The 27,729-nt window shown below is 40.5% G+C and overlaps 1 protein-coding gene across 1 annotated transcript in view; it reads right to left on the bottom strand.

The window, feature by feature from the left end:
• The window catches only part of DOCK10 (dedicator of cytokinesis 10), a 183,917-nt gene that overhangs the window by 126,903 nt on the left and 29,285 nt on the right, over positions 1 to 27,729 (bottom strand). The window contains exon 2 of the mRNA XM_036913661.2: positions 8,951 to 9,070. Within this exon, the coding sequence (XP_036769556.2) occupies positions 8,951 to 9,070 (120 nt within the window). The remainder of the gene's footprint in view (positions 1 to 8,950; positions 9,071 to 27,729) is intronic.

The following is a 27,729-nucleotide window of genomic DNA, read 5'->3' as shown; positions in this document are numbered from 1 at the left end:
TTATGCAACCATGTGATGAATCTAAAACATTATTTTGTACCATGCACATAGTTATTGCACATTTCATACCTTGCACAGAATAGATAAGAGATAAGAAATGGAATACAGCTACAATGAACACCTATAATACACTACTGTTCTCAGTTATACATTGTTAGAATACTGGAGAGTTTCCCTGTAAAAACAGACAGCCTCTATAAAGTTGAAGAATTTAAACCCAACTTTAAGAATTATGGCACTTCTACTCATTTTTAATTTCTTTTAATGTGTCTCTGTTGAAGCGAAAATAAACTGGTCAAATATGAAAAGTATACGGAGTGATATTTGTTAAGGGTATTTATATGGTTACAGAGAATTTCTTTTCTGAGAACTAGATGCTCTCAAACCACTACAAATTGCCTTGGCCACAACAGACTTCCTGTTCCCTTTATAACCTGTCTGATCAACAATTACCACAGCTCAATAGCATGAAATGGGTCTGAGACTGCACTGGAAACTGGCCTAGCTCCTCTTTTGGTGGCGGTTTTATAAGGGGCCTATTGTCCAGACAGTATGCACTTGGAAATGAACACCATCATTTTATTTATGAAACGGTGCATGTAGGCCTGTGTTTGTAATTTCAGGCCCATAATGCTCATCTTCCACTCTAGCCCTGTCACTTTCTGGTTCCTTCTGTGTTGCAGTGGGAAATCTCTGGAGCTCTGTGACAGCTACCATTCTGCTGGCTGAAATGACTATAGAAAACTTCATTCCAAGTACATCAGGGCCATTTCTCAGCTGGCCAAAGGCCACTGTTGAAGTTTAAAAAAGAGACTGCCTTTCCTTTCCTGGGGCTGAGCAAAGCTTCCTCTGACAGTATTGTAAATCTGCTCAAAAAAAGAGGACAAAAATTATGATGTTTATAGTAATCTATCTATCTGAGCTTGAGAACTTAACAAGCCTTACAATAGGGACTATTAACTAACACTTCGCAATCAATTCCAACCTAAGCATGTGTTTAAAAGTGATCACCTACATTTATCAAGTTAAAACATTGATATTGCCTTTTGTTATAGTAGAGCAGATATTTGTTAGGTGCTTGAAAAACATTTTTTAGCACAGTCAAAAGAGTGGCCAAAATTATCACTTAATACCTTCCCTGTGCTTTAAGAAGAAGGTCCTTCTTGTTTTGCAAAAGCTAAACTGTATGGGAAATGCACAAGAGTGAGCAGTTGCCCATAACTGGACAGTTGTCATCACCCACGATGTCAAGCAGGGGGACTTATGCATCACAGGATTTAAATAGGTGAGTAGGGAAATTTGGAGACCTGGTTCAAGATTTTTTATTCTTGGACTGACACACCACTATACTTTTTTTTTTGGGATTCATTTTCCAGGCTTCAAAATGCATCTTGCCTCCTCTAAGGAGGTGAAGATGAAACATTCTACACATGGAAAAATGTGCATGTTAATAGAGCACAATGCTCTAACCATATAAAGATACTTAGAGCACCAGCATCTCCCTTGGCAAGGACTCAGAGGCTGTGGTCTGAGTTCACTTTTCAAGGAGGCACAGTGAGGAAGCCTGCTCAGTGGGAGGCCTACAGACATGGCCCCGTGAGGGGCAAAGGACCTAAGACATGAGCCGGTCTACCACAGCCAAGCCGCCACAGAGTCTTTCCTTATGGCTGCATATTCCTCCTTCCTTGCTGAGCTCATTCCTGCACATGCCTTGTCTGTACACCTCCTGCTCTCAGAACACCCTTTACTTTCCTTGCTTTTTACCTAATCTCAGGTTTAGCAGGGGTGTCAGCTTCCTTTGAAAACCTTCTCGAATTCACCCAACATGTATTTTCTCTTCTCTGAACTGTATAGCTTGCTGTCTATATCATACCTGAAGTCTGCAGCTTAACTATCGAGTATTTTATATCCAAAAGCTCTGCTAGTAGTTGATTCAGCTACTTATTATATATGTGTGGTATATTTGGTATATAAGCAAGCCACACTAAACCTGCTTTGGGAATAAAATATAACAATAAATTAAATGTTTTGCCATGTCCTTTATTGTTTCTCTGGTATATTTTGTGCCTTCCTTTTAAATAATGAAGCACTTAAATGCAGACACATGTATTTACGATTCCTTTGTCCTTTGTCTCTGACCATCGAGTCCTATCTTAATGCCTAGATCCTTTTAAGGAAGATACAGTTATTCAGATACAGTTGACACACCATAAAATCTACCCTTGTGAAGTGTAGAATTGAGTGATTTTAAGTGCATTAACAGGGCTCTGCCACCACCATCATTATTTACTCGCAGATCATTCTCATCACCTGCAGAAGAAACCCCACAGCCACTCGCTGTTCCTTTCCACTCTCCCTCCTCAGCCCTTGGCAACTACTAATCTGCTTTCTTTCTTTTTGGATCTGCCTGTTCTGAGCATTTCATGTAAAAAGAATCATACCCTCTGTGGTCTTTTGCAACTGGCTTCTTTCACTTAGCATGGCATTTCCAAGGTTCATCCGTGTTGTAGCAGGTATCAGGACTTCATTCCTTTTTATGCCTGAATAATGTTTCATTGTGTGGATATACCACCTTTTGTTCAGCAATCCATCAGTTGATGGACATTTGGTTTGTTTTCATTTTGGAGCTATTAAGAATAATGAAGCTATGAATATTTATGAGTAAGTCTTTAAGTGGACATATACTGCTAGTATGATCAAGCCCAGAGCAGTCTCACACATTCTTACTGAGTTGAAATAAGCATTCTAAAAATCACTGCTCCATGGTACCAATTTTCTAATGGTACCACTGACTGTGGGACTCAGCGAGTTAATATGTCATCCAGTTGTCCACCTTTTTTTCTAAGAAACAGCGGTCCAAAAGCATGCTGTTTGGACTGAAACTCTAATAGCAAAAGTCAAGGTGCTTATGTTTGATTTCTGCCATCATAGTTACTCTACATCCTTGAACAAGAGCCTTTCCAAATCTCAGCTTCATTAGCATGTAAACACTAGGAATATTATGACTTAGAAGTAACCTAATTTGGCAAAGACTATTACTTAACTTTTAAACTGCAATTACAACGTTCTTGAATGAACACTATGAACCATTTAAAACCTGGTTTTCAGGCTCAGAAACTGAGAATTAAAAAGAGGTTGGAGATTCCTATAAAACATTAAGTTCTGCCTTGGTTAAAGAAGCAGGAAGCAAAAGAAAACCTTATGACCTTTCTGCTTTTCAATGTAAAAGATATTAACATCTTTCTGCTTCCTCTCACAAAATGACCCATGTGGTTGAGCCTGGAAGTCCCCACATACCAGTTGCTTTTGATAGCTAAAAACATACTATGAAAAGAACAAGCCACTGGTGTGTTAAGAGATCACAATTCACTCCATATTAATAGTAAGCTGGTGACAATGGCAAGGTGCATTGGAGGGCCCTGAGGCACTAATTCTGAGCTGCTGATATGAAGAAGGGATTTGAGAAGATCACGTAACTCTCCTGACAGTCTATTTCAGGTGGGCAGCATACACCTTTGACTTTGAAAATGGCACTGGCCAGCATGGAAAGTGTAACCTTTCCATATAAGTGCCACTTCTTGCTCGTGCTTATATCTTTGATACATGCAGCTTAGCTCACAGGTGGGCCATGAAGCTGGGCTGAAATGGAACAGTTTTATTGGCACAGGCAGCATTGAAATGCAAGTAGTCAGTGGCCTTCCCACGGCATGTAATGCTGCTAGCTTTCAGACCTCTGAACTCTCTTAAAGTTCTGTCCTTCCCAGAAATGATTCCACCTCAGCCTTCCTGTATCTTTTCCTCAAAAAGAAACTCATGTCTGACCTTCTCTCTTTTTGTTCTGCGTTTTATATCAGCCTCTCCTTAAACTGAATCACTCTACAACATGATTCAGTGTGTCCTTGAAACTGTCCTTCAGCTCTTGCTTTCCTTCCTTACTCTCCTTGCCTTTTTTACTAAGCCACAATTTGATGACTAAGTTTCTGATTTTTTGATCTTCAGTTTCTATTACTAACAGCTTCAAACAGCAAGATGAGAAAAACAAAACTAGTTACACGTTTTTGCAATGCATGAGTTAAATGCATCTAGACTGCTTGTTCCTAGTGAATCATAATGATGCAGGTAGTACAGAAGAGCACACTGCCAGCCCCCAGGACCCCGCACCAGGAGGAAGTTTCTACCTGGAGTACCAAAGAAAAATGCTTCTCCTTCAGTCCTTTATCCTGGAATAAAATGATTTTAATGCAATGTTCAACTATTTTTATTGAATACCCATGAGCCGGACATTGTGTTGGGTACTCAAAATCCAGAGATGAATGAATTTCTCCCTCGCCTGTTAACAGAAAGCAAATGCATTAGGTGTTACAGGGAGGAAATTAGCCTTTGTTGATAGTGACTAACGTGCCAGGCACTCTATCAGATGGAAGGAGTCCCTGGAGGGGGCAGTCATGATCTTAGTGCTGTTTTTCAAGGTGATATATATTGAGTTGTGTCAAAGAAGAAAGTATCATATTAATGACCACTTTCCTTATCATCAGGCAAAACCAATTCGTTCCTTCTGTTTATTCTCAAATTTCATTTAAGGATGGCCTTTTGGTTCCTAAAAATACTCCAAGGATTGAAGTGATATTCTAAATAACAACCTACATGTTTCAGAGAGATAATTGGTAAGCTAAATATCCATTTTTCACCTGCTTTGTGGCAAGTGCCACTGCAGTTGCTGAGGGTGTTCTCACAATGATCCAGTCAGAGACATCCCTGTCCTGCTCGAGGCCACAATCTAATGGCGAGAAACAAGTGACAGAGTGTGGAAAAAGCAAGCCAAGATCTTTTTAGGCAGTGATACGTCCCATAAAGAGAGGCAAATGGGGTGATGTGATAGAGCGACACAGTGTGGGAGGTGGGCGATGTTGGCTGAAATTCCAGGATGCTTCTTTGGAGAGGCAGCATTTGAACCACATTGTGAATGAAAAACAGGAACCAGCTGTGCAGGGAGGCTGAAGGCCCTGCAGAGAGGACAGACTTGGGAAGTCTGGGGAACAGAGGAGTGCCAGGTATCGATGAAGTGACCCAGGGACATGGGACTAGGAGATAAGGCTCAGAGATCATCAGAAAGCAGACGACACGGACAATAGCGAGGAGCTGGATTTGACTCTGAGGTCAGTGGGACACCACTGGGCGTGTGAACTAGAGGCATGATGGTGTCTGATGTGTAATCCTAAAGCTTCTTCTACATGAGGGCAAAGCAGCATGACCGGTTGAGAAAGGCTGCTTCTGGGGATCCAGGCACAAAAAGATGATGCCGGCTTGGGCCAGCAGCATGAATACAGAGAAACAATGAAGTGTTTCTCTCCTCTAAGGTGTACCAAGCACCGTATGAAGCCCCTGTGTCTTGGTATTTTTCAGCCACGAGCAGTCTTAGCCATCTATATTTCCATGCACATTAGGGCTCACTCCTTAAACTCAGGGCTTTGCTTCTCTTGTCACGCTCGCTCGCCTCGGAGGTGCTGTTCTAAATTCAGCGCCTCGTGGGTGCAGAGTAAATATTGATTAAACAAACCGAGTAATGAGTCATGTCTGTGGCAAGGGTGGGTGCCTGGTAACATGGAGCACAGAATGAGTAGGACTCTCTACTCCACAGGGCCCACCTGGGCTAAGGGCATTCGGAGGGAAGGCGGGGATCAGGAGCCCTGGGACTCCCATGGAGCCCTGGGACTGCAGCAGCCTCACTATGACCACCTCCTGGTGGGCGAGCGCAGCCTGTCCACGCGCATCCCAGGGAATCCTTACCAAGGACGAGCCTGGGAAACGAGACTCGAGCCAGGTGAGCACCCTCAGGATATCCCACAGGCTGTGAATGGAGCACACAGTGGCTGAGGGCATTTAAGAAAAATTCCACACAGATGGAGAAGAAAAACCCCAAAATCAAGCACGGTTGTATTATACAGGAAGTATCCCCCAATTCCTTCTGTAAATGGTCAGATGTAAATCACTGAGGGCCTCTGTTTCTGCTGCAGTTATCGCATCTCTGTTGCCCCTCTGCCATTATATCAGGAAAACAGCCATGAATAACAGGTGAATGAATGGGCTTCACTGTGTTCAAATGAAACTTTGTTTATGGATACCAAAATCTGAATTTCAAGTAATTTTCAGGGTTCCAGTATATTCTCCCTCCCCCAACTATTTAACCAATTAAGTGGAGAAAATAAAACAGCTTAATTAAAAAAACAAACAAACCATTCTTAGTTTATAGGACATACAAAAATGGGGAATAAGCCACCTATGGGCCATCGTTTGTCAGCCCTTACTCTGCAGAGCAGGAAAGAGGGAAAACAATCCACCGGAGCTGCTCTGAGAACAGAACCTCTATTTCTGAGAATAAGGATGAGGTGGCATCAAAACCTCTGAAGCACCTGCTAATTGGGAGCTACCCTCCCAGCTGGTCTCCCAGCTTCCTCTGTGCCCTCCGCTCGGGCAGACGCCAGATGAGAATTTAATAAAATAACAGGTCATTTCTTCCTGTGCTTGAAACACTCCAGCCACATGCACTTTGAGTAAGATGCAAATGCCTTTGCTTGGCCTTGCCTGACCTGTCCCTGACCACTCGCTCCGCGCACCCAGCCCACTCTTCAGTCTCGGAGCTCTCCGGGGCCTGCAGTCTGACACGTTCCTTCCTTCTTCAGGTGTTAGCATCGCTAGTCCTCCTTGGGAATTCAGAGCTCAGCTCCCCTGTCATCTTGTTCCTGCTCCATGGCCCTGTTTCATATCCTTCACAGATGTGGTCTGTATCCTAATTATCTTCTTAATGTGTTTACTCATGTTTTGACTGATTCCTCCCACCAAAAAGTAAGTTCCTTGAAATAAATCAACTTCTGCCTAATCACTGCTGTTTCCCCATTCTGAGATTAATGCTTAACACTCAGTATTATACATTATATACTTGTTGAATGAATTAAGGAAGGAAATAGTTTGAGGGATGACAAAATTTTGCTTAGAATTGGACTAGTATTTTACCCAAGTTGGGAATGAGGGTGACTGTGTATGATAGGGGAAGGGTTTGGGGGTTGGGGGAGGAAGGTTATGGCCTTGAGAACTGGGCAAGGACCAGAGCTGGGAAAAGCCTTCAGGCAATGGTAAGGTGTTTGCCCTTCATTTTGAAGGCAACAGGTGTGGCAAAACAAGATAAAAGAATTCAGCATACTTATTGGAATGTTCACATCGGGAAAATGGTATGTTATCTCTTACTATGCTGATGGACAGTGACTGCAATGGGGTGTGTGGGAACTTGATAATATGGGTGAATGCTGAAACCACAATGTTGCTCATGTGAAACCTTCATAAGATCGTATATCAATGATACCTTAATAAAAAAAATTACCCTAAAAACAATATATTATCATGTGCTCTGTTTATACCATTAAGGATGGTAAAAGTCACACAATAATCAATCCTTCACTTAAATGAGTGTGGAAAGATGCCAAAAAATGAATTCAATTCAGGGCAGAATTACAGCCCATCTATATGCCTCTATCCTCTTCTTGAGCTGGGGAACCTGGAGAAGCTTTGGACGTATTTCTGAGCAACAGAGATGAAGAAAAGGCACTCCGAGGTTCAAGTTTTCTAGGTGTTTAACAAAAAGAGGCTGTTCATCAAGGTTTACCTTCAGTCGGAAAGACGGTGAAGACGTGGAATTAAAAAACTTAAATCTGATTCAACTTTGTGTTTGCAGTTCAAGCCCCTGGGCCTGGTCCAACCATGGAAGTGAGATTTCTATATGAGATAAGCCTTCTAAGGTGTGCCACAGGCTAAAGTGGGAGCAAATTAAAACACTTCAAAACAGATTGGAAGAGCTCGTTTTTTCCAACCTACAAATCTGTCTGTTTTCCTCCATCATTCTTGTTCTCGGAATAGAAAATCATTAACTTCATTATACCTTTTCTCTTGTTACCATGGAGGAAAGTGAAAAACATTAACCTTTAGAAACCAGAAGGCGACCTGCTGCAAAGGTAAGAGAGGGTTGGAAGTTTGAGGCTGTTTTGAGGGACTGGGAGCACTGGGTCCCAGCGATCTGACCGAGGTCTCTGTGGACAAGCTTTACTCTGGAGCTGCCCTTCCGTCTGCTGTAAGATGGTCATGCTTGTGATGTCTAAAACTGCCTTTCTTTTAGGAAAAAACACGTCATGTTACCATCCATCCATTGAGAGCTCTGTTTACATAGATATTTACTGATAATCTCAAAATGTTTAAGAGGACCACAGATGGAATGTTTGGGACATGTGGGAACTCATCATCCATAACTTTACCGGGTTGGCCTCCAAACAAAATTTCCTTTTTATTCATTTTCTCTGCCTCCTGTAGTGCAGGAGTGTCCTATGTGCCAGTGAGTACTGTCCTGAAGGGGACATACCTGGGACCACAGAGCCTTCCTCAAAGATGTGCTTGCCTACCTTCCTTTGCCCACAAGCCTCAGCATTTCCTTACTAAAGGACAACCAAGATTAAGGGTGATGTTTAAGAATCGTGTATTTTGTGTCAAGCAATTCTTGATTTTGCCACTGGTTGGTTTTGGTTGCTTAGAAGCTTGCGGTTAGAAATAGCTGGGGGTGGGGTGGGGGGCGGAAGTGCTCTGGGAGACCAGATATGGCAGTGATTAGAAACCCAGACATTGGTGGGGACGCAAGTACCCCCAGGAACCAGGCAGGGCCCTGGGCTGCTCCTGACCCTGTCGGCCACTGTACCACAGAGACTGAGATCTTTCAACTTGAGGAGGCCCTTGGGCACTACCTGCTGCCAGATGTGGACTTGGCTACAGTAACTGTGATGTAAGGTGGCCACAGGAGGAGGGCTGAGCTCCCTGAGTCAATGAGGGAAGACAGCAACCCAGTTTGGGGGGATCTTCTATCCCCCCCGTGGGGCCCTCCTGAACTTAGGTGTCTTGAAAAGAGAACACTTACTGAAAAGTCGTCACTGGGGAAGAACAGGAGATCTCGAAGGGGATCATTTCTATAGATCTTTTCAAGTTCTTCAATGACAGCTTCATAATCCAAAGGCTCGAGAAGCCTCGGCTTTTCCTGCTGTACAAAAAGAAAATATGACATTAACTAATGACACATGCAGTCTCACTTCTTCTCCATGCTTGATTAGATTTCATTTCTTAGCATCACCGAGGCTTTGACATTATGCAGTCTTTCCACTGGAGCCACAGAGACTCCAGAGATTTTAGACCACATAACTACTATTTCCAGGCCTGAAGAAATATATGAGAAGATCCTGAAATACTTGACATCTCGCTCAGTAACTCAGGCTGTCTGCACTGAGCTTCCAAAGCTCTCAGAATTCAGCTGGTCACATCCACAGCAGAGGTATTTATGTACCCTTTCTTTTTGTCAGTGTAACGAAAAGCCTTTGTTGACTATAGCAAGGAAGCATGGCTGTCAAAAGCATCTGTGTGATGATTACCATCATTTTGACTGAATTAGATACTTCCTTGTGAGGTCTTCTGGGATCTGCTTTAGAATGTTGGCTCCCTGCTAGCCGTCAGAATATTCCAGGCTGTCTTAGCTGTCGCTGAAGCATGGATCTTGTGTCAGGATTAATTGCTTGGCTCTGCGCCTCTTGCCACTATAGAGAAGCTGGATAATTCTCTAATAGAACTGAGCAACACAACCATTATGGCTGCACTGTGGTGAAAATGGAGAAGAGTTGGAAAAAATGGTCAGATAATCACACAGTGTTAAAATCCTGAAGTCGAGAAGCTGCCCACAGCACCAAGAAGAAAAAACCGGGGGGAGAAGGTGCAGTTGCTTCATTACAGGGCTGACGTGTTCATGCCAAACTCTACAGAGCTCACAGAGTGAGAAACGTGGACCCCAAACTAAAGAAAAAAGCATTACAAAACAGAAAACTGAGGACACATCTGAGTTCTCTGGCCCTCTGAGGATGCATTTACTCAAACTAAATGAAAGGGATGGTCTTTGGGCAATTTTCAGGTTCTTAGAAGCTGGATTCATAGTCACCATGAAATCTGGACACTAAAGGGATCTCATAAGTGGATTTTTTTCTGTTTTCACATCAATGACAACAACAATTTCCCACCAACCTTCCCTCTCTTCTCTCTGCAGAGCATACAGAATTAAGCTTTGATTTCTAAGGCCTTCTTGGGAAGATCTCTGTTGGTAACCTCAAGGTATCAGCCAAGGTTTTTTCCAAATAGTAAAAAAAAAGTAACACACTGGACCAATGAAAAGATTTTTTGTGTACTTTCTGCATTAAAACAAAACAACAAAAACAATCCGACTTTACAAACGTTTAAGTAAACTGAGGAGGATGTATTGTGAATATTTTCTCTGGATCTCTGGCAGGGCCCTTCAAGTAAGATTGCTAGATTTAGCAAATAAAAACACAGAACTCCATGCAATATTTGGAGAAAAGAAAAGGTTTAGCTGTCTAACATAATCTATTTAGCAAAGGGGCTGTAAAACACTCAAAATCTTGAAGTAGAAGAGACAAAGACATTATGGCATGACTTAAGTAATTAAGAATAAAATCCCTCTAGAATCCTTGCCTTTTGATATGAGTCTCCTAGTTAGATTTATTCTAAGTTCCAATTTCCTTTTTTCCCAGGCTGAGGTTAATTCCAAGGATCACAGATTGATAGCTCAAGAGGCAAAGACAGGCTCCAGATGTTCGATTTGGCTTGAACATACATTTCATTTTATTTTTAGTTGGCTTTCAATGTCTTTAAGCCATGGCATTTCACTCTAGTTCAGCTACAAACCTCGGTAATCCTTATCTATTACCTCTCCACCTAACCTACAATGTCACACATTTGTATTAGCAGCCGCCTCTACAGGCACTTGGCTTATTCCAGAATCTCTTTTTTTCCCCCCTTAATATTGTGTTTGTGTATGAAAGGTAGCAAATAAAACAGAACATATTGCACAACTGTCAGGAAGCTCTTACCTCCACCATAGATTTGGTTGACTATTATCTCCTTCCCTCACTGTTTTCTGGCTGAAGTACATGATGCTCTTCAGAGCTCATATGCCAACAGCCTATGATGTGGCTGCTAACGGTCTCCTTCCCCCACTTCCTCACGCTAACATGAATAGAAGTGTGACAGCATGGCCTAGTGCGTGCTACAGTTTATAGGTTTAAAGGCAAAGCCCATAAAGATGTTTTAAGAGGCCTTCTACAGTCTTGTTCTCACTAACTTTTTAATTTATCTCCCATTAACTGCCAACTCAAACATTAATAAACAAGCTGGAGATAAGAAGACTTTCAAAGAAGATGCTTTACTAAGGCCTACACTGCACCTAAAATTAGTCCCACCTAAATTAGTGCCATAGGAAATCAGAGCTCACAAGTCACAGATGATTAGTAAAACCATAGAAAAACCAAATCCTAAACTCTCTTTGATCTACCGATGAGAGGCAAAGCATGTAAGCATCTTTTGGAAAGCATATTTTTATTTATTCATTTCAGGCTATGGCATACCAGCCAATCAATGAACGACATTTATTAAGCCACTCCTGTTTACAATGTTGCATTGAAGTTATTTTGACATGGAGCTGCAAAACCTGGCAGATCAGCTTTCTATGATTTATTAAGTTTTGACCTCTGGAGGATCTAGTAAAGTTCTATCTCACTGGGAAATTTGTTAATCAATGGGCAATTCAAGACACTGAATGTTTCATATTTTGAGAACATGAGGCTTAAAACTGAAAAGAACAATGATATATTCTATAGTACCTGGAGCCTGGAATTGGTGATGCTTTCTTTTGAAAAATAACACAAGTTTACTACATTCAGCTTTCTGAAAAACTGTCATTCAAAACTCAGCAACATCCACATGATACAGCTCCTTTGCTTGGGTATAAGTGGAACATACTACAGATGCTTTATGCATCTATGATGGTAGTTCTCTCCATCAGCAAGATGACTGCCCGCTCTGTGTTCTGGTCAAAGACACAGATGTATACAAGGATGGTGGGATCAGCTAATTTCTCATGACTGCTCTTTGTAGGGATGTTGAGTGAAACTGGGAACTGATGATTTACAGCTCTAGATGGTTGGGATGTCCTTTGTGAATTCAATATGCTTCTTTCTTCTGGAAATACACCAACTGGGATAAGGCCTATGCCAATAACCCTGAACTGGGCTGGATTTTTATAGAACTTTTTACTCTGACTCTCCTTCTTGTAAATGAATAAAGAATTTCCTTAACTGTTCTAAAATCACTCCAGGCATGGGGAAAGTCACCCAGCCATACCTGTCATTATGTAGCAGAGCTGGTATTACACTACAGGGGTAATAAGCACTATTCCCTATTCTTATAAAGTATAAGAGACTTATTTGATCTGCTTTCTCAAATCCACAGCTCACCTCCAATTCAACTTCACAGCCGAAGAATGGGCTCCTGTCACAAAAACAAATGCTTTCTTCCCCTCTACTTGTTCCACAAGTTCTCATGGATTACCAACCTAATATCTAAGCCATGGAGTTGGTGAACCTGCCATATTTGTAATAACTAGGGCTGCAGAGAGCAGTTGAATTGTTCTCAAGAAGCAGATTGTTCATGCTTTAGCTAAAGATTCTCATTTCAAGAACATAGTGTTCCATAAAAAAGACCTGAATTATTTTTATAACTATAATTCCAAATCAAATGGGTGAAGAAATGACATGGGTGAGCTGTGTTTGAAGTATGTAATATTAAAAAATTAAATGGCTAAATTATCAAACTAGACCTCTCTCCAGAACAGAAGTGCAATCTGACCAAGAAACAACCCAGACCACCCAACCTTCTTGCAGGGAAGCCCATGGTAAAAGGGAGAGGGTGGTTATAGGTTTTCTATGTTGAGATGCAACAGAGGGTTTAAGATGCACTCTAGAACCAGAATTCCTGAGTTTTAGTCCTGGCATAGCCACTTACCAGCTATGAAATTTTGGGCATGTTCATTAAGAATCTCTGTGCCTTAATTTTCTGATCTGTAAAATGGTCATCTGAGTCGGAGCTATGTCATAGGATTAAATGAGGTAATATCTGTTATGCTCCTAGGACAGTATCATACCCATAGTACTCATTGCATAAGCAGTAAGCAGATAAAGGCTGTGAGTTTTAAATCTTCATAGTCTCGGATTTAAGCACTTGTAAATTTAATGCAGACAAAAAGCAAATAGTAGACATCCAATAAATATTTGTTGAGTAAATAAGATTATATCCTTTCATCCAAGAATTCCTTTTCTGGGCTTCTAGTTCAAAGAAATAACCACACATAAAACCCAAGACTTAAACAAGAATGTCTTTGCAATATTATCTTTGTAACAAAATAGACCTTAATCCAAGAGGGATCAGAAAGGTAGGCAGGCTGGTGGAGGCCATTTCTAAAAAGTGAAGACAGTAAAGTTGTTGCACAAAAAAGTGGCTTCTATTTTTCAGAGAACTGTGTGTAGTGGACAGAGGCTTACTGCTGTAATGGGCTTTGGGAAGGACATTGAAAATAGGATAGGGGTTGGAAAAAATTATTGAATAATTGTACCATGATTCTTCCTTATAACTTCAATTCTTCAGCAAAGGTAGTGAACTCACAATGTTTTGCATGTTACTGGCTTTTGGGGAAGAACCTATGAAAGCTGGGGTCCATGAACAAGATGGCAAGCATTGCTACAAAAGGAAAGACAATGCTTCTAGAGTCACACAAACTACGGTATTAGAGTTTGAATCCGGAATACTGAGATCTCTGAGGGATAGTAAGGCCTGAAGGGCAAGTTCAGCTAAGAAAAGGAAAAAAATACATCACTGAAGATAAGGAATTCGAGGAAATGATGGAACATCCTAAGAAACAATACATGCCCATTAAAAGTAAGTTTTTTGAAGTTTGTAATAAGCAAAATCACTTATGTATTATTGTTGAATAAAAGTGGGGATAAATATTGCACATCAGAATAACTGCACAAGATTTTAAAATGTAAAGTAAAAGGATGAGATAAAGATGCAAATATTACCAATTATTGGGTTTGGATGGGACACCTAGGATTTTGCTATTTTGATTTTTCACATGTTCCAAATTTTCTATAATAAACATTTATTACTCTCATTACGGTGAAAAAATGAACCGATTCTTTCAAAATTATCATGCTTCCATGGAAACACTTGGGAGTTCTTTGATTTTAAATTTGTTTACCCTTTGAAAATCTACCAGAGAAAACCTAGAAAATCACAGTGGGGATTTCAAACACAGGTTCAACCACTCATAGCTTCAAGTAATTAAAAAGAGATACATAAAACGGAAAAGGAAACAGGATAAAATAACTATAGATTATATAGGTGGTTCTAGAAGCTAATATCAGCAAAAAGAAAAAGGGAAGAACAGTTAGCAATGCATTAACTAAAGTATTTTTAGCTCTGGGGCAAACCATAAACTGGTAAGTTATTTAAACACCTCTGTGCATTGGTCTCTGTTGAAAAGGAGTAGAAGTCAGAACCTCTAGTTGGAAGTTCAGTGTCCCTTACGTACCAGGTACCTAAGTTGGACAAGTTATTTAAGCTGAGACTTAGTGAGGCTGAATTAAATGAGTCAAAGGACCACTTCCTGCTTACCACAGCATTGCTTTAAGGATCAAGGTGATCAAGTATGTGGGGGGTGTTAAGTGAACCACCAAACGCCGGACAAATATAGATCTGTCTTTATTTGACAATGCCTGAGAATCACCCCATATGTTGTATCCAAAAACATAGCAAAACCAGTCAAACCAATCAACCAATCAAACCAGTTACATTAAACTCTTCACGTACCAGAAACTATGCTAGTTCCTCCAGTGATGTCAGTTGAGACTTCCTCAATCTTCGTCTATATTTAGTATCTAAATTTCCTTTTTGTTTTTTTTAAAAAAACAAACCTTAATAACTAATGATTCTATGGAGGCAAAGAGGTAATAACATAAGGAAAAGCAGTGAAATGTTTCAAAAAGGCAGTGTCTCCTCTGTGTATCTCCTGAATCACGCTGGGCTGCTCTATCTCCCCTAGGAGGAAGGGAGACAACCTACCTAATCATGTGTATCAGCAAATGAGAAAGCAGCTTTGAAATTCCACCTTTGGTTTTCCTTGAGAAATACCCCAGAAAATATTTTCATATATTTATACTTCAGATAGAAAAGGAAAGGATTAAATTGAGGATTAGTTTAAAATCGAACTCATTAACTTTGCAAAGGTAAATATCTTAGAGAACAAATCAAGTTGTAGATACTTACAGTTTCTTTCTGTAGCTCTGCGGTCCACACACGCAGGTCAAGCTTGCTAGCGCTGGGGAGTTAATCATCACTAAGGACTCATCCAGGGAAGGGCTTGAGGGGATGGGGAATGAAGAACAATCTCTACAGCAAATCCCTCATGTTTGGAGCCACATATTTGTGCTCTAATTTTTAAGTGGAATTAGAGAGCCAAGCCTTGGTTACTTACTGATAAAGGCACTCTAATAGTTTTACCATCTGCACTAGTTGCTCTGGGTTCTCCTTTTAGACAATCTGATCTTTTCAAGAAACATTATTATAAAAAGAGTATTTTACCTTACTTTTGAGAAGTTCTACACTCTTTCTGACATGCATGCCCCTAATGATGCTGAGACTTCCTCAGTCCTTCTCAATTACCCTTACTCTTCTCAGATACCTGAATATTCTAGTTTGAATATTCATAACATAATTTTATACATGAATGTCTTCCTCATCTTACAAAACTATTCATTCTGGTGAACGATCCAGAAAAACAAACAAAAAAATAGATATTTACTTTAGGACCAGGACACTCGGCTCTCTCTGGGCATGCCATGCCAATTATGTAACATCTTCTGCACATTTTGGCAGACAGACAAACAAATAGCTAACAGTGAGGATTCACCGGGGCTTTAAAAAGAACCTAAAAAGAATTTCAGGCTCAAAATCTCCAAAACAAATGAGAAACAACACAGCTGTTAACTAATTTGAGTGTTATCAAGATAACTGTTTAAATTTCTTAAAAGGAAATAAAAGATCTAAATGACACATGGATTTCTTAGACCTTAACGTAACCCAAGACCCTTTGGCCCTAGTGCAGTTGGAATGGAACCAGCTTCCATACTATTTGGGTTTAAAACAAATGAGAAAATTGGAGAGCTTGTTCAGCTGGATTCATGGCCACAGCTGTCAGCCTGTGGTTGTGTGACAGATTTAATTCAGCCTTTCATCAAAGGGAGTTCCACTGGACAACCTCTCATAGGTTTGGACTTCAGAAAACAAGACTAGCTTTTCTCACCAAGAAGGAAATGATTAAGTAAGGAATAAGCCGTCTTACGCTGACCCCTTAACCTTCTCTCTGCCTTGAACCACACAGTTTCATGAGAATGGAAAAACACTAGCTCAGTCAAAGTGAAGAGCTGTACAGCTGAGCAGGCTCAGATTAAGCTGAATTTGGAAATGGTTCCCTTGGTAACCAAAAAGGACACAGACCTCAGGAAAAAATCAACCCGTAGTAACTCTTTAAATGTCTTAGTGCATTTCAGTATATAATATATACTGTATTTTCAATAAATATAGCAGGTTAAACTTAGTAAGTTACAAAGCTCTTCAAAAATATAAAGGAAATTTCATCATTATATTCAACATAAATATAGTTAAAAAATCAGAATATTTGATTTGGTCAACCCTTGATTTCACTAGGAAAACCAAGGTCATAAATGAGCTTTATAGGATCTATGATGTAAGATGAACTTTCAAATTGAATTCAGACCTTTTCAGGTTTGTTTTCTTTTTAAAGAAATTTGACCATCTGTATCTCTTAAGAGCATGTCAAATTTGTACTTTTTTTTTGTATAGAAAATGACAAAATAAATGAAAGTGGCTGCTTCTCTAATACTGGTACTTGTTAAGGAAGTAACAAATACTAAATTATATGTCTCCTTTAGATTTTTAGAAACATTTCAAAGATAATAAATATAAAAAAATCACAACCCAATTACAGGTCTGCCTGATACCAGAGAAATTAATGCCTTAGAGCAAACTGCTGGGAATTTTAGATTAATTTATATGAAGTCTGTGATGAAAGCTTTCACTGGCTTAAACTCTGATACTAGAGTAGTACCTTAATGGTCACACAAATGAGCTTTCACTAACAGGTTGAGTGTGCATGCGTGTTCACATGCACATGTGCATATATAATGTCACACATGAATGCACATAGTTCTGTCAACAATAGGCATCCTGTATTTTCAATAAATCATTCCATAATGATAGCTCATTCTTTTATTTCCTTTCTTATCTTCAACTACTTGAATATGCATAGTGGGCATTTGTTGTCTTTTGGTCTATGCAACACCCACCTGCTTTCTTTAAGTTCTAGCATTCTAATTTCCTTCTGTGGACTTACTTCTTCCCTCGGGGACAGTCTTGGTGAGTCTGATAATTCAAAGGGCCTAGTTTTTTATTTGGTCAGGGACATGGAACCCTCGTGAGGCCCACTCAACACTGTTTTCTTTAAATGTCTTGGCGCATTTCAGTGCACTAAGTGCACAGAGGCCAGCCCTGTTTCCCACTGACCCAAGATGCTCTACATCCCTTCTTGCCCTCCCCCCAGCCTGCCTCACCACTCCTCCTGCTGTCCCCTCCTCTGGACTGTGCCTGTTTACCCACCCTGGTAGGTTTCTTCTGCTTGCAACTGAAAAAAATCTAAAATGACATAATACAAGGAGCAACACCTAAAATAAGAGACTATTATTTCCTCGATTTGTCTTCATTTGGATTTGAATAGTCTTAAAGGAGAACCTTTCCTAACCAATGACTCCTTGAGGTGCAGAAATTGAAGTAATAGTAAACTATTACTAGTGAATTCCAACATCATCTCATTCTATAAAAACAAAACAAAACGAAAAAAACACAGCAGGCATCATGCATCCTGGGAATGGAGGACAAGCACCCTCCTGGTTTTCCAAGGTGATAAATTCAGTACAGCCCTCATCTCTAAGCCTAATTCATCTGCCTTCTATGACACTAGAGCAATGGGTAAGAGGGGCAAAGGTTAAGTTTATGTCCATATTTGCTTTCAGTGTGGACAATGCACATACCATACTGTATTGGTATTAATAAAAGTTGTTTTGGAAGTACTGGCAGACCTGTGGAGTACACGACAGAATAGGCATAGGCACGTCTAAGCCATTGCTAGCCCCATATCACCGTCTTTTTTCTCCCATTTTCATCTTAAGAGTCACATTTGCTGTATTTGTTATATTAAAACTAATTCATCTATGTTTGCTTTGGAAATAACATAGTTACACTGAATAATTTAACACCAATAATAATAGAAACTACCACTTTTTATCATTTACCCCACATAGGCTCATAATAGTATTTTTCTACTACGAATATTATGATCAAATGGTGAGGAATTTAACACTTCCTCTCACGGAATATCCACATCAAGCCTAGAAGAGATCATCATTTTAGGTTACAGATGCAGAAACCTGGTATCTGAGGACTTGCTCAGCAAGTTGATGGAAAAACTGGTATTTCAGCCCAACTCAACGTGAGGGCTTGGCCCACTCCATTTTATGAGCAAAGGTCATGGCTTTGTGGGAATAGAAAACAGAAAAGCTTTATTTCTTGTTCTGTTGAGAAGATTCTGAAATCGAGCTGTAGTTTTGAGGACTATTCCTGTTCCCTTTGTGAGCCTCCACAGTGAAGGACAGTAGAAGGCTAGAGGCTGGTGTGAGGTCACGGGGCAGTTCAGGGAAGGAAGTGGCAAGGACGGAGGACAAAAGCATAGAAGAGGGCAAGGAAGACGAAGAAAAGGAGATAAGATACAAGGAACCGTATAATGAATGCTAGATAATCTCTTGTGTCAAAAACCACAATGGAAATTGCTACCAATTGAGGAAATCTCTAAATTCAGAAAGCTTTATCCCACTGCCACCATCTAGGAAATAAAAGGAGCTATTTGGATCACGGTGTTACTTCTTGTCCATTGAGCCACTTCCCCTCTCTGGCAGATGGCTCGCCTCCTTCTCAGATAGTTATTTGTAAAGGGCATCGTCATAAAGTTAACTCTGCCTGGCTTCCCAGTCAGTTCTCTTCCACCCTGCCTTACTCCTGGCTGACCTCGTCTCCTGCTCTTAGCAGTTAGTCTTAAAGAAAGTAAGTTCTTTCATGGTTAAGGCGCAGGTACCTTTCCTGGCACGTGAGCTGGCAGCCATGCTCAGAGTCCTGTAGCTGCAGCCATACCCAGAGTCCTCTAATTTGGCCGAGGTTTTCAGGACAGATCAAGGTTCAATGCACACTTCTCCATTTCTGTGGTCCAGACTGAATTCAGATCCCCCCCAAGCCCCACACTCTCCTGTTTCTTTGCTTTCTCCAACCTGTCTGTTTATAACTTTCATCCCTATTGTCCACTGGGTTTCAACTCGGATTCAGTCTCATTTAGGCCATCATCCTAGGACCCCTTCCTGTGCTTCCTTTTAGCTGACTGGCTCATTGTAAAATAGCCTAAATATGTAAGTATGAATGTTTGTGTAAAACAAAGAATAACAGTGAGTGAGGAAGCAAAGATGACCACGGAGAGGGGCTGTTCACATTAACATGGAAGAATAAAGGATCAAAAATGGACTTGAAAGGCAATAGCACAATACCTTTTTATAAAATGATGTATATGGGAGATACATTAAAGACATTCAGGTTAAGTCCTCTATAGTTTTCTATAGTTTTAAATTGTTTTTCGTTAAAGTGCTAAAAAGGAGAGCAATAAATTTTGTACATATTCAGAATTTTCCAATACTTAGGAATCCTGAGGATTAATGGTCCACAGCCATTAACAACTTAAAAATAACAACTCCCATTTACTTAAATAAATTTCGCATTTTTTTCCTGACTGCGTAGATGACTGATACAATAATTCAACTTAATCGCATGTTTAATCTTTCCAAAAAAGAACATGCAGTTTAGGAAGGAAGTGATCTTTTTACTGACTTCCTATGAGCTAGAAATCACACTGAACAATCTGGGTAAAAATAAATAAAAATAGAAAGGTAGCTGAAAAGAAAACCTTCAACTATAAACACCACACACATTTTAGAAATTAAAGGAAGTAGTGCTCCTTAAAAACCTAACAAGTAAGTTTCATTTTCCATGAACTTTTCATATAAGGCAGTTGCGTTCTCTCATATTGTATGTTGTCTGTGCTACGTGGGTAAAAACATATGAAGGCATTTCTTAGGCAATACACTTGAAAATCAGATTAATAAAGCACAGTTAAAAATTCCAACAGTTAAATAAACAGCTTCAAACAGCATTTGAAGAAAACAGAATAAACAAAACTGTCAGCCTGGGTCGTAGGGGTATAAAGTTTACGTTGTATACCTTTCAGGAAGTCACAGAATTCTGGTTAAGCATTCTAGATTACTAGGAAATTAAACCGCGTCTCAATTTGCCTGAGAGCAAGAAATGGTTTGTTGAATTCAAAACCCACACGATCATTACAAAAACAGATCATCTATGACAGTTAACCAGCAATCATTTTTTTCTCTTTTATATGAGAATATCCAAAAATTAAAGAGAAATCATTGTTTTATTTTCTAACCTAACTTTACACCTTGTCTTCTTTTGTTGGGCATTGGTCACTTGAACTGCTGCTTCTTATCAGCTATCAAGCCAGTCTAGAGATGCTAGCTTTGGGGAAGCACAGCTGGGGGTGCTGTGGAAGTCCAATCTGGCTTTGGTGGGGGTTTAGCTAAGCTGGGCTTCAGTGTACGGGGGAAACACGGCATCTCTAAGGCACACCCTACTGACGCACAGTGGATCCCTCGAGCACTCAGCTTGATGGGATACAGCATTTTGTCTGCTGAGTGGCTCTGAAAGGCTCCCAGGAGGAAGGTGTCAACTGTAGTCCAGTGGCTTCATTCAATGCTGCAGTCACCGAAAAGACAAACCTCGCTATGATCCCCTCTCTCTTCCCTTGCCCTTGGCAATGGAAATATTTTACTTGGTTTTATCAATAATATATACAACATCCTAAAGCCAACATCTTTATAATTTTTCCAATCACATTCAGAATGTGCATGATCCCACTGAATTGCAAAAAAACAATCAACAAGGCAGGTATTGTTATGAACATTTCTCTGATGGAAGACGAAACTGAGGTTCAGTGATTTAAGGTCTACCCTAGGTCATATAGATGGTAGGTGAAAGTCAGATAAAATGACCCCCTAGCACTCTAATTATGTGTTCTGCTGTCTTTGATTCACTTCACCCCATCTCGGGATAATATTTGAGGAGGCAATGAGCAATCCCCTACTCAATGGAACTGACAGCCTGGGAAAGTAGATAGGCCTGTCTCAGGAGGGCCACAGGCAGGCAACACTAGCAGGAGTCCCCAGTGCCTTCTGCAGAGGAAAGCAAATCACCGTATGAATGATGTTAATTAAATGTGAATGCATAGCTACCCAATGCTGTGGGAAAACCCTCCATCCTTACTGGCTGTTTTTCCCATAGTGCTCAACAGCAAAACCTTCAAATTCTATTAAGATAATTCAACAGAGTAAGTCGCTCCATTATATGGTGAGGCAGCAGGGACTGTCCTCTTGCCAAACTACAGGTGTGGTCTGTGTGAGATACTCATGTTCTTTTCCTGTGTGTTGACTCTTTTATTGGACACAAGAAGACATAAATCATACGGTGACATAACCCACAGAACTTCTAAATGCCACTGAGAGAAAGGCAGCAGGGAAACTACGTTTTTTGGATTGACTTAAATGCTGAAATCATCTCAAACCAAACAAGTTTTTCAAACACATCCTCTATAACAGGCAGATGATTAAACAGCTGATGAGGCTTTTATGGGGCCAGAAGATAAGATGCAGCTGGGCCTATGGGAACCAACCAAGAGGTTAGGTGCAGGACTTGGCATAGCTCGGTGGAAAGACCTGGGTATGTCCCAAGGGAACAAGGTCAAGGGACTCATTTACCTGTCTTCCAAAGGGAGACACGTACTGCTGATATTGAGAGAGAAACGACCAAGCAACACGGTGGCACCAATCCTGTGAATCAGGCCTCTGGAAAATTCTACTCACGTTAAATCAGCATCCAAGAGATTGTCAATATAAAGAGAACCACTATTATGTGAGACGCAGTATTCTTGCACCTGATTTTGGCCTACCAAGGGCTGAGGGATTATTCATTAACTTGATTATTCATATTCATTAAAAGACTACTCACAAATAATCATTATATTATCATATATATATGATAGAGCAGTGGTTCTCAACCAGAGTGATCACCCTCCCTGTCCCAAGGGACATTTGGAAATGTTTGGACACATTTTTGATTGTCACAGTTGGGGAGAATTTGCCACTACCTGGGTTGAAGGCCAGGGATGTTGCTAAACACCGTATAATGCACAGTGAGTCAGAGGTCAGCCTGGCACAGCAAAAAATAGACCCAACAAGACAATAGTGCTGAGGTTGAGATCCCTGCCCTGAAGAAAGCAAGCCAGACCTGACCCACCTGTAAAATGAAGATCCCCTGAATAAGAGCTGCCCAATAACGTGGCAGCCACTTACATAACAAGTGGACCTTTCAACATTACCTGTGAATCATTAAAGCACTCTAGCTACCTGATCTGATACTCAGCCACTGGTAGTTCTGATAAATAGAAATCTAATTTCTGTAATAAATTCATGATCCAGAGCATGCATTTTGTTTGCAAACAATAAGGCAGAAACACTTTAACCATAAACAAAACATCATTTTAACCTTTAAAACTTATCGATGTTTAATCTTTTCCTTGGCTTACTTATTGAATACTATTTACATTGTCTTTCAAATTTTGGATCATCCTTTCTAACAATTTTAAATAATGAGTGGTAAGTGATAAAAAAGGAGCACCAATTAAAAAAAAACCACAAATACATGTAAGATGTCAACTGAAGTCTTAACTGAGGTGGTTTCAGGCTTTTCTTTAAAAAAGAGAATATTCTAGTAATAATTTAACTATTTAAATCCTCTCTCACTATGTTTCAAAATAATGATGTAAGTTATTCTAACATTCCAAATATTCCAGTCATGTTTCAGTTACTTAAATCTTCTTTCCTATGTTTAAAAATAATGATGTAACTCAAAGATAACAACATAAGTAGAAGAGAGTATTTATGAGCCAAACTGAATATTCTGTTTCATCTAGGAGTTTGCTCATAGGCTATGTTAGAATACCACTCCAGAGCTAACCGTTTTCTTTAAGTATAGAAGAAAAGATGGAAAACAAACACGGACATTTGATACCTACAGAGCTAAATTTGTGGATTTCTTCTTGATTTCTTCTCCTCACTGTTCTTCTCTTCTTCCAGAATTCACTGGGCTCCCATTTGAAAACCTTTCCCCGGAAACTCATTGTATTGCTGTCATTGGAGTTGGAGAATATTTAAAAATATTAATTTCCGTAAGCCTCCCTCCTTCTGAAGCTTCACCAGGCCAAACAAATCGTTCCTCTCCTTGCAAGAGGGAAATGCTCATGCTATATTAGCATAATTCAACAGAAAGGAAAAGAAAACCAAGTCACCGCTTCCTGTGAGTAGCTACCAGCTGTTCAGATACGCTTTTGTGCATATATTCTCCCTGGTCACCTGTTTTAAAGGAAGACAAAACCACAAAATGACTTTGGACGTTTAAGAGAGTTGTTCATAGCTAAATAAACCATGTACGGTAAAACTGTCTTTGGAACCAAAGCAAGCTTGAATCAAAAAGCTAATTTACAGCTGGGTTCTGTGTCTGCCTCTGAAACAGCCGTCCAAACTTGATCATTCAGGTAATCTGTAGCAATAGACATGAGGTCCCAGAAGTCTGTTGAAAGCAGTTGCTCATGAAAATGTAGATTAAATGAGTGGTCTTTCTGGGGGTATGCCCAAGACAATTACTTCAAGCACAAGGCAAAAATAGAATTCCATCCATATTGCTTACCTAAATAAAAAAATTATACCTTACTAATATTTAATAAAGTTGACAGTAACACGGACACCTTGATTCTCTGTGTCAAGTGGTTACAAACAGCCAAGTAGTTAATTCCCTAATCTTCATTCACTTTCTGTGGGGCTATTTAAAAACGGAACTCTCCCCTCAAACCCATCTGAATGCTTCTTCCTGTTTTGTTTTTCTCCATGGCTCTTACTAGCAGGTAACACTACTACATATTTTACTTATTTATTTTACTTATGGCCTTTCTCTAGTAGACTCTATGTTCCAGGGCTTCTGTTCCCTTCCCAGTGCTCCACATATTCCGTGGTGCCTGCACACGCTGGCTGCTTGGGCTGATGCCGGCTTGCCACTCAGCAGTGACAGGTCCCAGATAGCCCGTGGCTCGCCCCTGACTTCTTTCAGGTCTGGCCTCAAATGTCTCTTCCTCAGAAAGCCACTTCTGACCATCAATTTGAAACCACGGGCTTCTCCCCTCACATTGCTACTGGCCCTCTCTTACCTTTTTTTTTTTTTTTTTTTCTGCTGTAGAGAAAATGGAATCAGACATTCCCATCTCACCTTTTGCAGCCACCATTCTGATTCTGTATTGAAGGCAGCGACCCTCGGGGAAGCCCCCTCTTAACCATCTAGTCTCAGCAATGGTGGCTTAAATAGATGCTATCTGTTTATTTAATACACCTTCCTCTTTGTCACTGCTGCTTTGTCCTGACATAGGCCATTCCTTTTCCCCTAATAATAACTAGAATTATTTGAAAGACACATATATATACCCCAGATTTGAGCTACTCATTGATCTCTACCTTGTCATGAAGCAATCTGTGCAAGATGGGTAAAAAGAGATACTGAGCATTCCTTGTGGAAGTATGGAGTCTGAGAAGCTGCTTTCAAAAACTGTGAGAAAAGTAGGAAGATGCTTTAAAACAACTGGGGAGGTAAGCTATATTATTTTTCTGCAATTGGCTTAAGTAAACAAAAACAGATTTCACCCCGAGTAACTCTTTGGCATCTGTTAGATGAGCAAGTGCATTATAGCACATGCAGAATTTTCAGATTTAACTTCGAAATTTGCCTTTATACAATATCATGACAATCTGCTTCTGGGTCACCTGATTTCCTGGGGTAAGATTATGTTTTGATTTTCATAGCTGAAAATAGTATTTCACAGCCCTTTTTGGATCATGGACCCATTTGAGAATCTAATAAAAACTATGGACTACTCACCAGGAAAACGTAGGTACTCAGAAAATGTGCACGTATGACTGGGGCTCACAGATCTCTGGAGTCCATTTGTGTACTCTCTAACCCATGGGACCCTAAATCCCAACTCACAGTTTTAGAAGACAGGCATGCTGTCTCATGATGAAGCACTTAATAATCCTGAGCAACCCTTACGTGACTTCCTCTCTTTCTAATATTTGCATCTCGTCTCTCCCCTATTCCTCTTTAGGTGCCACAATACTGTATCCTGGAGTCCCTCCCACTCCTCCACTTCTGCAATATGAGAATGACTCATTTCTCCTGTTGCTTAGCTGTTGATCACAGCTCCCTTAATTACTGGTATAAGGAGGCACTGCCAGGCAGCTAATGGGATGTCAGACAGACATAACTTGCGGTGACTGCAAAGTAGCTTGGAGTGCAGTGTTCCATGGGATGGCACTGTTGGGGACCTCTGCTGGGTTTTGCCTCCTGGATTTCAGACCCGGTCTGTTTCTCCAGCATTCTGTGATACCCCACACCATTCCAATAGATTCCTTTACTGCTTAAGTCCAGAAACGTGTTAGCAATCAAAAATCTTAACTAGGGCAATGGGAAAGAATGGGCAATAAAAGAAACCAGAGACTAGTTGGTTCAATTACAAGGAGTCAGTCATGGTCAAGTTCACTGGTAAAGAAATCTGATGCCAGAATGTATTAAGCACTCTACTCAAACCATTGCTGGGCTTCATGCGAAGTACATAACACCTTTCCTAGTGTCAAGAAGCTCGTTAATGGGAAAGGCGTTCACTGGTGTTTGAAGGAGTCTGGGGAACTTTATAGTAAAGACAGAACCTAAGGAAGGCTTTGAATCATAAGTGGGAGTCAAATAGTTGGGAGAAGGGTAAAGGACAGGCTACTGTCTAAGAAACGGGAATGTAGCAGAGCGAAGGCATATGACAGAATAGTTAAAATCCTGGCATCTGCAGTCAGCTTGGATTCAAATCCTGGTTCCACCGCTTCCTAAGCTGTTCATCCTTCAGCCAGTCACCCACCCACTCTAGGCTTCAGCTTTCTCTTCTGAGATAGCATAGCAGGTACCCCATGGAGTGTTTGTGAGGATAAATGAGATGAGACTTTTAAAATTTTCAACTATTTCCTGGCACATAGTAAGCATACCTATTAGTCATTGTAAAACCTAAGAGGCAGGCTAAAACAGAATGTTTAAGGAAAAGTAAAATGGTCTATAGCCAATTTTGTTAAGTAGGAGAGGAGGGGTAGAAATATTGGAAAATAGAAGCCAGGGGCCCGTCCATGGAAGGCTTTGAATGCCAAGACAGTTAAAGTTTCCACTGTATTCTGAAAGCCATGGGAAACCATTGAAGAATTCTTGAATTTCAAATAAAACAGTACCTTTGGAAGACTCATTTGGTGGCTACATGCAGGCTAGGTTTGGAGGAGTACAATCCAGAGGCATTTTGCATTAATTTGTGTATTAACAGAGAGGGGTAGAGGGAAGAAAATTTGGTGACAGAAACATAAATGAGGATTTCATCAAGATTATAAATGAAGACCTGGTAATTAAATGGAAAATGAATGATAGCTGAAATTTGCTAACAAGTACTAGGTGCTGACTACTGATCTAAATGTCTATAGTACTCTGTTAGAACCATGCAGCATCCCTGGGAGATGGGTGTTATTATTTTCCCCAGTTTTACAGAGGGAAGATACTTGGGTCCTGAGAAGTTAAGCAATTGGCCCAAAGTCCCAAAATAAGTAAGTGGCACAGCTGGGATTTCTGCCAGGCAGTCTGGCCCCAGAGTCCATGATCTTAGCCAGAAGGGAGGTCACAGATGCAAGCAACTTTCTGAGTTTGCCATCAAAGAGATACATAGTATGACTGAAGGTCATCAGGCAGTAAGAAGAGAGGCCTTCCTTTTCTGTTAATGCTGATTCAGACATTTGAATGTTGGGTCAAAAAGTTAGGAAAATGGGCATGTCCAGCACCACGTGGTTGTGTGCCTGGCACTCAGGAAAGAGTCTGGACTGGAGATGTGAAGCTGAAAGTCATTGAAAGAGTTAAAATTGGCAGTCTAAGAGTACACTAAATCTTTGGAGACCCAGTAGCATAGACCTGGGAACACAGTCTTGTTCTTTTACATATGACAGCAGGAAGAAAGTGAAGGAAATTGAGAAGGCATAGAGATAAAGGGTGAAAATTACCAGGGCAGAGCAGCACCCAGAAGCACTGGGGAGGGGAGATTAAGGAAGGTGGCACACGGTATTGGGGCAGAGAGGGGCGCAATCCCAGAGAATGTTCAAAAAGATTCAGTGTGGGAGACAAGTAAGTAAAAACTAAGGACTTTGCAGTCCTAGATCCAGATGGATCCATACTTGAATCCTCTTCTGCCATCTATTAGATGACCTCCGGCAAGTTACTTGACCTCTGTCTGCCTGTTTCTTAGATATACAATTAGTATATAGCTTGTAAGGTGGTTGTGAAATAATATAGGTTAGTACCTGGCATTGAGGAAAAACACATATATGGTTATATATAATA

The sequence above is a fragment of the Manis pentadactyla genome, chromosome 6 (assembly GCF_030020395.1).
Source record: "Manis pentadactyla isolate mManPen7 chromosome 6, mManPen7.hap1, whole genome shotgun sequence".
Taxonomy (NCBI): domain Eukaryota; kingdom Metazoa; phylum Chordata; class Mammalia; order Pholidota; family Manidae; genus Manis; species Manis pentadactyla.
The sequence above is the reverse complement of the archived record's forward strand: the minus strand, read 5'-3'. Positions and strand labels throughout refer to the sequence as shown.